Source organism: Bactrocera tryoni, chromosome 2 (genome assembly GCF_016617805.1).
Source record: "Bactrocera tryoni isolate S06 chromosome 2, CSIRO_BtryS06_freeze2, whole genome shotgun sequence".
NCBI lineage: Eukaryota > Metazoa > Arthropoda > Insecta > Diptera > Tephritidae > Bactrocera > Bactrocera tryoni.
This window is the reverse complement of record NC_052500.1, coordinates 5,375,392-5,390,382: the sequence shown is the minus strand read 5'-3', so window position 1 is coordinate 5,390,382 and position 14,991 is coordinate 5,375,392. Positions and strand designations below refer to the sequence as shown.

General features: G+C 38.8%; 4 protein-coding genes across 4 annotated transcripts; all 4 read left to right on the top strand.

The window, feature by feature from the left end:
- Positions 1 to 398: 398 nt before the first annotated feature.
- On the top strand, positions 399 to 1,815 carry LOC120768320 (lysosomal aspartic protease-like). The gene is made up of 2 exons (XM_040094958.1): positions 399 to 443; positions 518 to 1,815. Exon 2 carries the CDS (start codon positions 525 to 527, stop codon positions 1,668 to 1,670), a length of 1,146 nt encoding a protein of 381 aa, XP_039950892.1. The 5' UTR covers positions 399 to 443; positions 518 to 524; the 3' UTR covers positions 1,671 to 1,815.
- Positions 1,816 to 4,554: 2,739 nt separating this feature from the next.
- Positions 4,555 to 5,921, top strand: LOC120769614 (lysosomal aspartic protease-like). Its single transcript, XM_040096714.1, has one exon. The coding sequence runs from the start codon at positions 4,605 to 4,607 to the stop codon at positions 5,796 to 5,798; it is 1,194 nt and encodes a 397-aa protein (XP_039952648.1). The 5' UTR covers positions 4,555 to 4,604; the 3' UTR covers positions 5,799 to 5,921.
- A 3,474-nt stretch (positions 5,922 to 9,395) lies between these two features.
- On the top strand, positions 9,396 to 10,757 carry LOC120768402 (lysosomal aspartic protease-like). Its single transcript, XM_040095077.1, has one exon. It carries the CDS (start codon positions 9,399 to 9,401, stop codon positions 10,656 to 10,658), a length of 1,260 nt encoding a protein of 419 aa, XP_039951011.1. The 5' UTR covers positions 9,396 to 9,398; the 3' UTR covers positions 10,659 to 10,757.
- Positions 10,758 to 12,112: 1,355 nt separating this feature from the next.
- Positions 12,113 to 13,303, top strand: LOC120769623 (lysosomal aspartic protease-like). Its single transcript, XM_040096728.1, has one exon. The coding sequence runs from the start codon at positions 12,143 to 12,145 to the stop codon at positions 13,280 to 13,282; it is 1,140 nt and encodes a 379-aa protein (XP_039952662.1). The 5' UTR covers positions 12,113 to 12,142; the 3' UTR covers positions 13,283 to 13,303.
- The last annotated feature ends 1,688 nt before the right edge of the window (positions 13,304 to 14,991 follow it).

Here is a 14,991-nt window from a genome sequence, read left to right as displayed (position 1 = left end):
ATAAAATCAGATTAAAACTCACAAGCCTCATGTACCCGAAAGTACTTCCTTGGCTTTATTCCATGCAAGCTGCAAGCGTGTGAAATGCTCGACTATACCCGAACTTCGCTCTTCCTTACTTGTTATATACTATATAGCAATGTTTCAATTGCAATTTGGTATTTATAAACGAAATATTTACTAACACAATAAATATATATGTTCGTTGAACATACTAATTGATTTTTAATCAATGAGATACGATATATATGGAACGCACCGATTGCAAGCCCGAAGAAAATCCTATTACTATGTTAAAGACAAGTTAAGCCTAAAGAATCGTGCATATGAACATAAGAAATTACCCACGAACTTAGGTTGGCCTCGTTTCGAGTATAAATACTTTTTCGCACATTCGGCCTGCAAACAATTGTATATGGCACAGCGTGCCTTTACCAGCAAAGGTAGGAGATAACAATTGTCTATTTTCATTTTACTCAAACACTAGTTACTTAGAGTTTTATTCTTTCGCCAACAGCAACAAAATGTTCAAATACATTATAATTATGGCAGTCATCTCGGCGGTGCAATGCGCTGATGTCGTACGCATACCGCTACTTAGGCATGAAAAGAGTCACAGAACGTTGGCAAGTGTACGCGCTGAAATCGCTGGACTTCGTAGTAAATACAATGTGACAAAGACGCAGACGCAGAGTATCGTCAAAGAAACACTCATCAATTCAGAAAATATGGGTTATTATGGCAATATTAGCATCGGCACACCGCCACAATATTTTTTGGTGCTTTTCGATACGGGTTCTTCGGATTTTTGGATACCCTCAAGTAACTGCCTAACCAAAGATTATGCGTGTCACGACCATCATCGTTATAATAGCAGTAAATCGAGTACTTATATATCGAATGGCAAACGAGCTGACATGTTGTATGGTAGTGGTGATATGTCTGGTTACTTCTCCACCGATACCGTACGCATTGGTGGTTTAAATATTACAAATCAAACTTTTGTTGAGGCGACACAAGAACCGGGCAATACATTTAATCATAAACATTTCGATGGCATACTCGGCATGGGTTATCAGGCATTCGCATCGGATCGCGTAGCACCACCATTCTATAACTTGTGGTCGCAACATTTGATTAGCAAGGACATATTCTCCTTCTATTTGGCGCGCAATGGCAGTTCGCAACAAGGTGGTGAACTTATATTGGGCGGTTCAGACCCCAAATATTACCGTGGTAATATTTCATATGTACCAGTTACTCAACAAGGCTATTGGCAATTCAAAGTCGACTCTATCGCGGTTAATGGTACCACCGTGAAGCAGAACTTTCAGGCAATTGCCGACACCGGCACCAGTCTTATCGCTGTTGGCGATTATGAAGCTTTCGTGACATTGAATGAGAAAATTGGCGCTAAGCGAGTCAATGCGGATAACTTTTATGTTAATTGCTCTACAGTAGCGTCATTACCAAATGTTGATATTAGAATTGGTGGCAAAAACTTCAGTCTCGCGCCAAGCACCTATATACATCACTCGAATGGTTTATGCTTGTCGAGCTTCTTCTATATGGCAGATTATATATGGGTTTTGGGTGATACCTTTATTGGCAATTTCTACACTGAATTCGATTTGGGCAATAATCGTGTGGGTTTTGCGACAGCCGCTTAATTATTTAGATAAAATTCCGTATTAAATTGATGATTTTATTGGCTGTCCAAAAATCTCCGTTATACGAACGCTATATTTTCTATTAAATATCGAACTGTAAATATACGAATGCATTTATCGAGTAAAATACATAATTTTTATGAAAGGCGAAAGTCAAATGAATATGTATACAGCAAGCATGAGGTTGAAACTATTTCGTTTTGCGCTAAAAGTATGCAATATTTCATTTTTAGTTGTTCAAATGGTATAGTTATAGGCGCAAAGCCATATTGCGTATATTTAGGAGCAAAGTGAAGAGTCTATTCGGCGTCGTTCACAGCAACTTAGACTGACGTATAGAACGACTTGGCGCAATTTACATCGACATTTTAAATTGAAAGCGTACAAGAACTGAGGCCGCTCGATCTTCCCAAGCGACATCGCTTCGCTCTATGGGCTCTGGAAACGTTCCAAGAAGATCTGACGTATTCAAGCCAACTTTCGTTCAGCAATGAGGCCCATTTCTGGACCAACGGGTATGTAAAAAAACAAAATTGCCGCGTTTCATCCAGATATAAATAACGGTTTGGTGTGGTTTGTGGGCCGGTGGAATCATCGGTCACTTCCCACTCATTGCATCAATTAATAGATTTATAGAGAGAACAATTCGGTAAGCAGATAATTTCACTTATTGGGTCCGTCAATTAGCCACCAAGATCGTATGATATCATATCGTTTGACTTTTTTGTGGATATATGGTTATAAAGTCTAAAGTCTATGTGGACAATGGAGCAAACCATCATGCGTCTTATTCGCCAGTTACCAGTCGAAATCCTCGAAGGAGTCATCGAAAATTGGACTCAACGGATAATCTTTGAACAATAAATGCCAAAGAATGTTTTTTTGAATGATAATAAACATTCTCATTCTTTGTATGAGGCACACACCGAAGTCCACGCTGCAAGTAACCGAACTTTAAAATTTGAGTTTTAAAATTGTTATGATTGCCAAGTCCGCACACCATTAAATTAAAATAAAATAAAGATGCACTAAAGCATAAGTGATCAATCAACTTACTAATGTCATTGATAAAAGTACTACCCTCCAGTATACGTTATCAAATTGAAGTTCGTGGACACAAATACACTCACATGATAAACAGTGGGCTTAAAGCGAATTACATTGGATACAAAGTAAATTTTCATTCTTACAAAATAAGAACAACTATTGCTTACTACCTTTGTGCCAATAGTTTGGATATGTGCTATATAGTGTATGTACATACTCTTATATTTATATACCAATTTCATTCTGAAACAAAAAAAGTTAATATCGTCTTCACCGAAGCTAAAATACCCTATAAGTATTTACACATACTATATACTGGTTCGCGAACATGGCAAAACCGATCAGTCCGACATCCTGATATACGAAGTGTGTTCAAAAATTACTGAGATTTTCGTTTTTTCAAAAAATATTTATTCACTCTACTGCCAATTTTTCGCCTTCAAAATAGTGCTTATTCGATACATATGCCTGCGCTTTCTCCAATTGTCGAAGCACTTCTCACACTTGACTTTTGGCATAGCCTTTAGATCTTTCAGCTATTTTCATATATCTTGTAAAACTCAACTATCCTAGTATACTCTGTTCAGGGTATACCATACAACGAACCTTTAGATTAACACTTATTTGTAGGACAGAGTAACAAAGTTATGACTAAGAACCCCTAGCTCTCTCATACCCAGTGTATGCCCAAATATAGTGAGAACGGAGATCGGGCGGTAGAGCTAAAACTTTATTTCATGTGTGGCCTGATTGGAACTTTTAAGAATTACGGCAGCCTGAAACTAGTTCGTGATGAATTTGTTCAAGAAAGTAAGGTTTGGCAACGCCATAACAAAACGCAAAACAAATTCCTAGCATTAGTGTTCCCAATAATGACGCTTACTTTTTGACCAAAGAATCAAATAAACAAAGTCATTACTCATAATTGATTATTATTTGTTTGTATTAAGTAGCTTAAGATCCATCGATTGCAACGTCGCCGATAAGACATTGCACATATGAGTGTACCGCATGATACACACGCAACATGTTGCACAGAGTAGAATTGACTTGTTATTATTTGTGACACCTTGAAGTGAAGGAAATGCATAGATATAGACGACGCTGAGAAAATCCAGTTATTTTGATTTAATGACTTTAAAAAAGTGGACGTTGCTCCGTCACCAAAACATTTAATTTATATCTCACAAACCTCTAAAGTTTGCTAGCCAAACTCCCTTCAAAATTCTATGATATGAACATTTTTGGCAACTTTCCAAGTTTTTTCAATGAAATTACTATCCACAAGATTATTTGCTGTCAGTAATCGGCCCACATATGCAAAATATAAGGATTTTCGTCCATCTGTGTGACTTTAAATCATAAATATGGATTAGAAGTACAATACCTAGATTTAAGAACAGAAATCAATAATCTCGGTTATGATAGAAGAAGTTGAGAATATACATAATATACGGCTATACTCGAACTTATCGTTGCCTTACTTGTTATGTACTCGTATGGATAGATGCGGCATTCCACACCTGCCGGTTGTTGGGCCGAGCTTCTCAGACATATTTGGGGTTGCTTTTCGACAAGGTGAAGAGTACAAGTATTAACCCACCTCCTAGTAGTACAGTCAAATTTCTGAAAAGCCTTTTAATGGAAAATATAAATGATTTCAACAAAAACTTCTTGTATTTAAAATGGGACCGTTCACCTGTATTTAAGCTACCGCAAAGTCGCTTAGAGGTCACGCACTCAATGCTTCATTATGGCACCCCGAAAATATAATATAAGCGAATTCAATATCCAAAAATACTATAAAAAGGGCATTCATTTAAGGAGGGCAAAACTTCGAAAATATTTATATTCCACATATCACCACTGCCGTGTGGTCCAATCAAAATGCTTAAGTTTACCGTGCTAGTTTTGTGTTTGGCCTTGGTGACAGATGCCGCGCTCGTACGCGTACCGTTGAATAAGCCCAACAAACGGCGCTCGATTAAAAACTACAGCACGAACCTCGCCGTGCTGCGCAGCAAATACAACTCGAATTTCGTCGCTACCTCCGAGCAATTGAGCAACTATCTGGACGATCAATATTATGGACCCATCACCATTGGTACACCACCACAAAATTTCAACGTGCTTTTCGATACAGGTTCATCAAACTTATGGGTACCTGGAGCACCGTGCGCTTCCACCGATGAGGCCTGCTTAACACACAATACCTACGACTCCAGTGCATCGAGCACATACCAGGCGAATGGCCAGAGTTTCGCTATAGCATACGGTAGCGGTAGCCTGACGGGTTACTTAGCCGTGGATACAGTCACGTTTAATGGTCTAAGCATTGCACAGCAGACATTTGCTGTAGCTACCTCTGAGCCAGGCACTACGTTTCTTTACTCCGAATTCGATGGTATTCTGGGCATGGGTTATCAACAGATTGCGGTCGATAATGTAGTGCCACCATTCTACAACCTGTACACGCAAGGCTTAATCGATTCGCCCGTCTTTGCATTCTATTTGACTAGTAATGGCACTTCCACTCAAGGTGGTGAACTTACACTTGGCGGCGTTGATACTAATCATTATGTTGGTGAACTCACTTATGTGCCGGTGGTAAGCGAAGGTTACTGGCAATTCAATATGGATTCGGTCATCATTAATGATGAGGACATATGCTCTGAGTGCTCAGCCATTGCCGATACGGGCACCAGTTTGTTGGCTGTACCGACCGACATTTACGAAAATGTACAGAATGCTATTGGCGCTCAACTCAGCAGTGATGAAGCATATTATGTGGATTGTTCGGTAGTGAGCAGTTTGCCAACTATTTCGTTTGGTATTGGCGGCACAACCTTTAGCCTTAGCGGTTCCGATTACATTGTAGAGTCGGATGATGAGAATGGTGGTGTCGTGTGTATGTCCGCTTTCGAAGATGCTGGCACGAACTTTTGGATTCTTGGCGACGTCTTCATTAGCAAGTATTACACGGTCTTTGATATGGGTAATAATCAAGTGGGTTTTGCTCCAGCAGCCAGTGAAGCATTGACTGATGACCCGAGCTCAACTTGCAGTTGCGCGTGTGAGTGAAAATTATCGATATAATGGAAGAGTTATTAACGAAACCAATTTAACGCTTATTCTTTTACTTTTGTTTAATAAAATATTATAAAAATAGCGATCACTGCAAAAATATATACGATCCACAACTTGTTTATGTGTTTGGTTGGAATTATATGGTTTACAACAGGATTAGTAGACAGTTTCGAATAAATTTTATTCGGGTTCTGAAGCAGGTGTGTTACCAGCCCTCAAGATGATATATATACATATATATGTATATATGCATGCATTATTTTGACTTTTTCGAGTTTTACTTGAGCAGTTCCCAAATAAAATATTCATGTTGTATTTTAGGTACAGGGACGATTAAATCGGGCTGAAGCTGTGGTATAAAAGGAAGATCTGTATATCTTGGGCATGTGTTATCGCTTCAAAACATCGTCCATTATAAATGGTGCTATTTAAACAATGATACATTGGGTTCAAAAGCTTTTATAGACAGTCTTATCCAAAAGTTATATTAGACGACATTTGAATGTATTTGAACGAATGCATTCTCTCTTGTTAATAAAATGGCGTGTAGCTGAAAATAAAAACAAACGATTAGTTAGTTGCAGCGAGTAGTTAGTTTCAACGAGCTTTACATATCTACATACTCGCATAGCTTATTCTAATACTTCGTAAAATTTATACTACTGTTAAACGCTCCATAAATGAAAAAGCTTTCGCTTGAAGAATTGCCATCCTGACTTTTTTTTACTCAACGACAACCGATTATGTTCAATTATGCGACTCATCGTTTTACTCATTGTCAATGTTTTTTCAACATTGTACTAAACACATGTATATGTGTGTATATAGACATCAATGGACCTTGTGATGAAGGAAACTTTAAGCTCCAAGTAATATGAGTAACTTCTGATAAGGGATATTTGCTATATATTAAAAAGGATCCCACGGAAAATTATTTGACTATATTTTGAAACAGCAAAATAATTAGCACAAACTTCGAGATCAAAGCAACGACCCGATCGAAATCGCTTCGGGAATTGGACTTCCATGCAAAAAGAAGAATACTATAGCCCTAGAATATACTGTAGTTTTAAAAGAGATCTTTACGTCGCAGAGCATATAAACTAGTAACAAACTCGTTACTTTTAAGACCGTTACTTTTTGGATCCATTTCTGCCTTAAGCTCCAGGAATTAGTTTCGTTGCGCTTAACGCACTACATATAGTCTATCAAGGTCCAACAAAGCGGTCATGAGATATCGAAAAAATTTCAGGCATTTACATATGTATTAGTGACATTCTTCTATATCTTATCTTATCTTGACTATCTTTTTAAGGGATTTTGCAACATTCTAAATTATGGAATTTCATCAGAAATGTGTAACTTGGGCTTTATATTTAAAAGTAAAAGTAAATATGTGTACATAAGGGTGAGTAAAAAAACAACCTTTTCTGAAAGATTTGTTGATAGACACCTCTAAGAAGAACTTCTTCTTCTTCTTTTTGCAATGTGGTGCCAATTGGAGATTCCAAGAGAAGCCAGGTCCTTCTCTACTTGGTCTTTACAACGGAGTGAAGGTCGTCCTCTTTCAGAGCTGGAGTGTTTTCGTACATTCGGACGACATAGCCGCTCTCTGTTAATTAGCTAAACTATGTCAATGTCGTCGTATAACTCGTAATGACAACTCATCAGATGTTGTCATCGTCCATACCTCTGCACCATATAGCAGGACAGAAATAATGAGTGACTTATAAACTTTGCTTTTTGTTCGTCGAGAGAAGACTTTACTTCTCAATTGCCTACTTAGTCCGAAGGAGCACTTGTTGGCAAGAGATATTCTGCGTCGAATTTCGAGGCTAGCATTGTTGTTGCTGTTAATGCTGGTTCCAAGGTAGACGAAATTATTTACAACTACTACGACTGTTGGTTTTGATGACAGGAGATATTTTGTCTTGCCCTCGTTCACTGCTGGAGACATTTGCTTTGCTTCCTTAAAAACCGACGAAGAGGTACCGTGTGTCGATCTCCGTTTCCAAGATTTAGCGCATGGTGAATATGTGGTCAGTGTTGATTTTCCAGGCCTGAAGCCACACTGATAAGGCCCAATCAGTTTGTTGACTGTGGACTTTAATCTTTTTCACAATACGCTCGATAGAACCTTACTATATATGCGATGTTGAGGAGACTTATCCCACGGTAGTTGGCGCAAATTGTGGGGTCTCACTTTTTGTGTATTGGCCAGAGCACACTTAAATTCCAATTGTTGGGCATGCTTTCGTCTGACCATATTCAGCGCATGGTGAATATGTGGTCAGTGTTGATTTTCCAGGCCTGGAGCCACACTGATAAGGCCCAATCAGTTTGTTGACTGTGGACTTTAATCTTTTTCACAATATGCTCGGAGACTTATCCCACGGTAGTTGGCGCAAATTGTGGGGTCTCACTTTTTGTGTATTGGGCAGAGCACACTTAAATTCCAATTGTTGGGCATGCTTTCATCTGTCCATATTTTGCATAGAAGCTGATGCATGCTCCTTATCAGTTCTTCGCTGCCGCAGTAACTCAGCCGGCAATCCATCGGCTCTTACCGCTTTTTTGACGCACCCTAATGTATATATGTATCAGCAACTTTGTAAGAATATATCGCATATTCACGGCGTTGTATTAAGCAGCTTAAAAATATTTTTTATCTGTCTACAATTACGCCGATAATTAGTGTGTTATTAGGACTTAAGCTTACGCATAGTTCGTTGTCAATATAAATTTAACTGTACTTCTCAAAAGATAGTGTTTTAAAACTTTACGGTCAAAACTTTATTACATTTAGAGAAACATTCAAACTTCGAGCTTTAGAAATCAACTATTTATTTGCAATTTGCTATTTTAAAGAGGGTATAAGTATAGGCATAATAGTACAAGAATGATGAAAGTACAGATGACGACATCTTCGCCGCGTTGCCTTCCTTGATAAGCCTTAACAAGCGTTTAATAGAAAAATATGTCAGTTCGTGACATCATAAACGAAGAGAGGAAAAGCCTTGTTTGCAATTACTAAAGACTTTTGATCGTTCGTTTCATTTATGACGTAACATATCAGTATCGAAGAAGCAGAAGAAGTATCGGTATCGTCATCTAGCATATGTACATCGATACTACGCGATTGCCATTACGAAGCCTTATAGTAAGATTGTGGCATGGGTACGTCGTGTTATGCACCAAATTTGATAGACATAGCATACTTTCCATTAAGAAGAAAACAATTTTCTAGATCTACAATCGAGTATGGAAATTGGACAGGCCAGCCACTTAGTTTTATTGCATTTTTCGGCACTTGTGATAATGATTTCATTAAATAATATTTAATAGATAAGCAGTATAATTATTTTACAAACATTTGTATGTACATAGTGACATATTTTTTATCATTTAATGAGGCATTTAAGATAGACACATTTGGAGTGCGCCTTCATGAGTAATACCACAATATTGATACGATGAACGTTAAGTCCTCGTTATTTATTAATAAAGTTCCGAAATATTGATAGAAGAAGTAGAAGCGTACATAAATAATTAATTACTACGTATGGTGCAGTTCAGTCCAAATAGACAGTCGCAATGTTGAAGTCGGTGATCGTGGTTTTGTGCCTAGCATTGGTCGTCGATGCCGCGCTCGTGCGCATACCGTTAACTAAACCCAGTAAGCGGCGTTCGATTAAAAACTACAGCACCCATCTAGCCTTGTTGCGCAGCAAATTCAATTCGAGTTTCATAGTTGCCAACGAACAATTGAGCAACTACGAGGACGATCAATATTATGGACCCATCACCATCGGTACACCACCACAAAACTTTAATGTGCTCTTCGACAGCGGCTCATCGAACTTATGGGTACCTGGAGCACCGTGTGCTGCCAACGATACCGCTTGCTCCACACACAATACCTACAACTCTAGCGCATCGAGCACCTATCAAGTGAATAATCAAAGCTTCGCTATACAATATGGTACCGGCAATTTAACGGGCTACTTAGCGGAAGATACCGTTAATGTTAGCGGTTTGGTTATAACAGGACAAACTTTTGCCATAGCGACCTCGGAGCCTGGCACCACGTTTGTCTACTCCGAATTCGATGGCATTCTGGGTATGGCTTATCAACAGATTTCTGTTGACAACGTTATACCACCATTCTACAATATGTACACGCAAGGCTTAATCGATTCGCCCGTCTTCGCTTTCTACCTGACCAACAATTCCGCTGATGGTCTATCTGCAAATGGTGGCGAGCTCACGCTCGGTGGTTACGATACTACGCATTTTATTGGTGATATAACTTATACACCGGTTACTCTAGAAGGCTATTGGCAATTCAATGTGGAATCGATTACTATTGGTACCAGTTCAGCCATATGCTATAGTTGTTCGGCGATTTGTGATTCTGGCACTAGTCTGTTAGCTGTGCCGACCTCACTTTACACAACTGTACAGGCTGCGCTTGGTGCTATATTGAATGCAGATGGCGTGTATGTGTTCGATTGTACCCAAACAAGCAGCCTGCCGGTAGTTTCGTTCAACATCGCTGGAACCACCTTTACTTTAGACAGCAGTAATTATGTTTATGAAATGGAGGGAAATTATGGCAATATATTGTGCGTGTCGGCTTTTGAGGATGGCGGCACGAACTTTTGGATTCTTGGCGATGTCTTCATTATGAAATACTACGCAATCTTCGACATGGGGAACAATCAGGTCGGTTTCGCGACGGCTGTTAGTAATTCCAGCAATGTAGAAGTAGTAGGAGGCGGCGCTTTCAATTTGAGCCCTAACTTATTGGGTATCTTAATATCTGCTCTATTGGCTTTCTATTTTAAAGCATAATTGGGTGTTGCACGTGAGATTTATATATGTCCAAATTATACATTACAACACATTTTACGTAGCTTAATTTAATTAATTGTGGAAATTGTAAATGTAAATGTTATTGTTGTATGTAAACCCTATGTATTTATGTGTGGTATATGTACATGGCGCCACTGTAACCTCGTTATCAACGTGGACTTTCGATTTCATTTCAATTAGATAAACAATGTTTTTATATAGGACACCCATGATATATTACCTGCAATGAATCGACTCATCCATTTTCAGTTTTTTGTATCAAAACAGTAATAAACGAAAAAGTAAACAGAAAAGCAAAAAAATTATTGAATATAGCGATATGACGAATTGGTTCAAGATTTCCGAGAAACTAAATCGAATAGCGTCAATTAGTCACTCCTTCGGCATCCACAAATTTTAATCTAGTAATTTGACGAAAAGAAAAAAATATTCCGTGGTTTTAAAGGCAAAATTTGAAATGATTAATTTGTTGGTCTGTTACGGGTGATTTTTGATTCGAGAAGTGACTTCGGACAGCGAAAATTCCGTTTCCTCTTCTATGAATGTTTTATTCAGATTTTCCGAGAAACTCCAAATTTATTCCGAAATCGACGACTTGAAAATATATATAGTTCTTTGTCTAGAGGATACCAGATCTTTACTCATTTTGCGCGACATTTTTACTCGCTTTAGCACTTCACTTTTCTGTCATACAAAGGCTCGGCATTAAGGTGGTGATTATACTTCGACAACTTCTCGACTACTACGATAGTCGGCATCAAAGAAAAAACTCTTACGATGCACTCCGTACCAGAAAAACAATAGACCGTCCTCTGTCTGTCCGTTGTTTAGCGCTTGTTGAACATACATGAAGACCATTTGGTTAAGGGTAGATCTTACATTGGGAAATTTTAAGTGCATACAAACATTTCGTCCAACTAAATAACACTAGCTAGACGAAGCACTTAAAAAAGCATTTATTATGATCTCATTACTACTTTGTTTCTAGACTAAAGATAATTATGCAAATAATTTAGCAATGCCACGGCATAGGAGGCTTCTACATATGTATGTAGCTATAACTTACTTTCGATAATTTAAATAAAGGAAGCTCTGTGACCTTGTTTTCTAAGTTGTGCTTTTCAATGAATTGTTATTTTAAGCTCAGGAGTTAGGTTACCATGCCACTTGAACCTTCGAATAATTTCCCCGAATAATTCCCTGGTAATTTATTCCTCTTACTGCCTACGGATATTCTCTATTAGAATCGGAGCTAAACCTCATCTTTCGAGTTTTTTCCTATTGGGCAGCCGAGATACTTCCAATATTTATCGGTAATTACAACCTCAATTACCGATAAAGCTTCTCCTAAGAAGGAAACCCGGAAGAAATACTCCACGATAGTATAAAAAGGTACTCGCCACATAAAAGCTCATCATAGTACGATTATCTGTTATCGTGCTAAGTTTTACTCTCCAACCAAAATGTTGAAGTTTCTCGTTACGGTAACGTGCTTAGCGTTGATCGCACAAGCGACTGTCGTACAAATTCCATTGAATAAGAACAACCAAAAACGCTCCTTGAAGAATGTCGCCGCACAATTGGCGGTGTTGCGTAGCAAATACAATTCCTTGCCACGCGCTACAGACGAGCAGTTGCACAATTACTTGGACGATTCATACTATGGCGCTATCACCATTGGTACACCACCGCAAAACTTCCAAGTACTCTTCGACACTGGCTCATCAAATTTGTGGGTGCCTAAAGGACCATGCTCAGGCGATCCGGCTTGCAATAACCACAACTCATATGATGCAAACAAATCGAGTACATATAAGCCGAACGGCACAGAGTTCTCCATACAATACGGTACTGGCAGTTTAACCGGTTATTTAGTGGAAGATACCGTATCCGTTGCGGGTTTGGCTATAAAAGATCAAGTATTTGCTGTAGCCACGACGGAACCTGGCACTACTTTCGTTGATGCCGTATTCGATGGCATTCTCGGTATGGGTTACCAGGAGATCTCTAATGATAATGTGGTACCACCATTCTATAATTTATATAAACAAGGTTTGGTCAAAGAACCCGTTTTCAGTTTTTATTTGACACGTGATGGTACCTCTAGCCAGGGTGGTGTCTTAACTTTAGGTGGCATTGATAGTGATCACTATGAAGGTGATATAACCTATGTTCCTGTCGCAAGCAAAGGATATTGGCAATTCAACGTTGATACGGTATATATTGGTGATAACGAGTTCTCTTACGAAGATTCGGCAATTGCTGACACCGGTACCAGCCTTGTGGCAGTACCCTACTATTTATATGGATATCTACAGGAACTCATTGGTGCTGAACCCGATTACGAAGGTCAATACTTTGTAGATTGCTCTCAAGTATCCAGTTTACCAAAGATCTCGTTCACCATTGCTGGCACTAACTTTACATTAGAGGGTAGCGACTACGTCATTGAAGTTGACTCTGAGAGTGGTGAGCAGTTGTGCATGACTGCTTTCGAAGATGGTGGTACTTCTTTCTGGATTTTGGGAGATGTTTTCATTGGAAAATACTACAGTGTTTTCGATTTGGGCAATAATCAAGTTGGTTTTGCTAAAGCCAAATAAAATATTCAATTTGAAAAAAAACATGCAAATAAAAAGTCATAAAAGAATATTTGACTAACCTCTGCTGTTTTCATAATTTAGTAGTTATATGCGACGGAGCTTTGTCTATTTTTGTAGCTGTCTGGACCTCTCTAGCCCATGGGCTGATAATGAGTAGGTCATAAAATACTCATTTTCGTGGTAGAACTGTATTCGAAGGTTCGTAATTTAGCTTTAATGGGAATCATATCTACGCAAATACATACATACATATATACTATAGGTTTCGAAATATTTGAAAACTCTAAAATGTTCGCCATTCTCTTCTGAAACGTTGGAATTTACCTTATTTGAATATTTTCATCAAAACTTCCTCTATCCTTATACACGAGAGTGGTTTAATAGTTGTTTAGTCTAAAAAGGTTTAGTCTTTCCGAAATTAACATTCTTATATCGGCTATACGTTCTAAACCCACCTCTGGCTAAAGGATTGAGAGTGGACGGTCTTATAAAGGAAAGGAAAAAATGTTGGAAAGGCAGTACTGGTGATCGTAATTCATCAGCTTATAGTCGACTACGACATGAAGATTAAGTAAATCTGGTACCACATTCAAAAAATGCTAACCAGGCACTCCCCATGCAAAGTTTTATCTAAAGAAGGACCTATCTTTGTACGCGTAATAGGTCGAGGGACTCCAAAAAAACCTTATCACAGAACATGGTCTAGCTGCTGTCCAAAGCGTGTTAAGCACACGTGAAGATCATTTGTTAAAGAGCAAATCTGAAGAAGACATAGACACCGGTTTAAAGTACATACAAACAGTTATCTAACTAAACAATAAGGGCTAAACGAAGCACTTAAATAATAAAATAGCGTGCGCGCATCGACTGGATTCGGTAAAGGGCGTTCCTAGCTAACGAACAAGTGGCTGGTCAGTTGTCTCCGAGTACCTGGAGAGTCAAGACAAACATTTTCACGCGACGTTTTTTTGTGAGTGTTTTTGCAAGCCGGAAATGCAGCGTTCGTTAGAGGAATTCTGTGTGAAACTCGGTAAATCTGCGACAGAGACGTTTCATATGATCAAGCAGGCTTACCCAGACGTTGTTTTAGCAAGAAGTGGTGTGTTTCAGTAGCCACAGACCTTTTTGGAGGGGCGAGATGAGGTCGCTGATGAAGAGCATGCTGGGAGACCTACGACGATGAAAACGATGCTCATTGACTTTTTTGACATCAAAGACATCATCCACCATGAATTTGTTCCTCCTGGACAAACCGTTAACACCAAGTTTTACGGGTCCGACAAAACATCGCAGCCGATTGGAGGTTACATCACGACACAGCCTCGGCTCAAGCCGTCTTACTTGTGAACAGCTACCTAACCAAGGCCGGTATCCCAACGCTTCCGCAGCCGCTCTACAGCCTAGAACTTTTTTTGTTTGCTTGCCTGAAAAGACCGATGAAAGGCAAACATTTTGAGACGGAGAATTCAGAAGGATTTTGAAAAGTTTTTAAGGAATTGTAACGATTGACTCAATAAACTTTTTAAATCGACTCAGCCCTATTACTTTCCGGGCAAACCCTGTATAGCTATTATTTACTTTGATTTTGCTTCTTTAAACTCATGGGTTCAGTCATCACACCCCTTGGGCCTTCGCATTATTTCCTTGCAATGAAAATGTATCCTTCTATCTGCGGCTATTTTCTTTTTCAAGTCGAATCTTATCTCTAT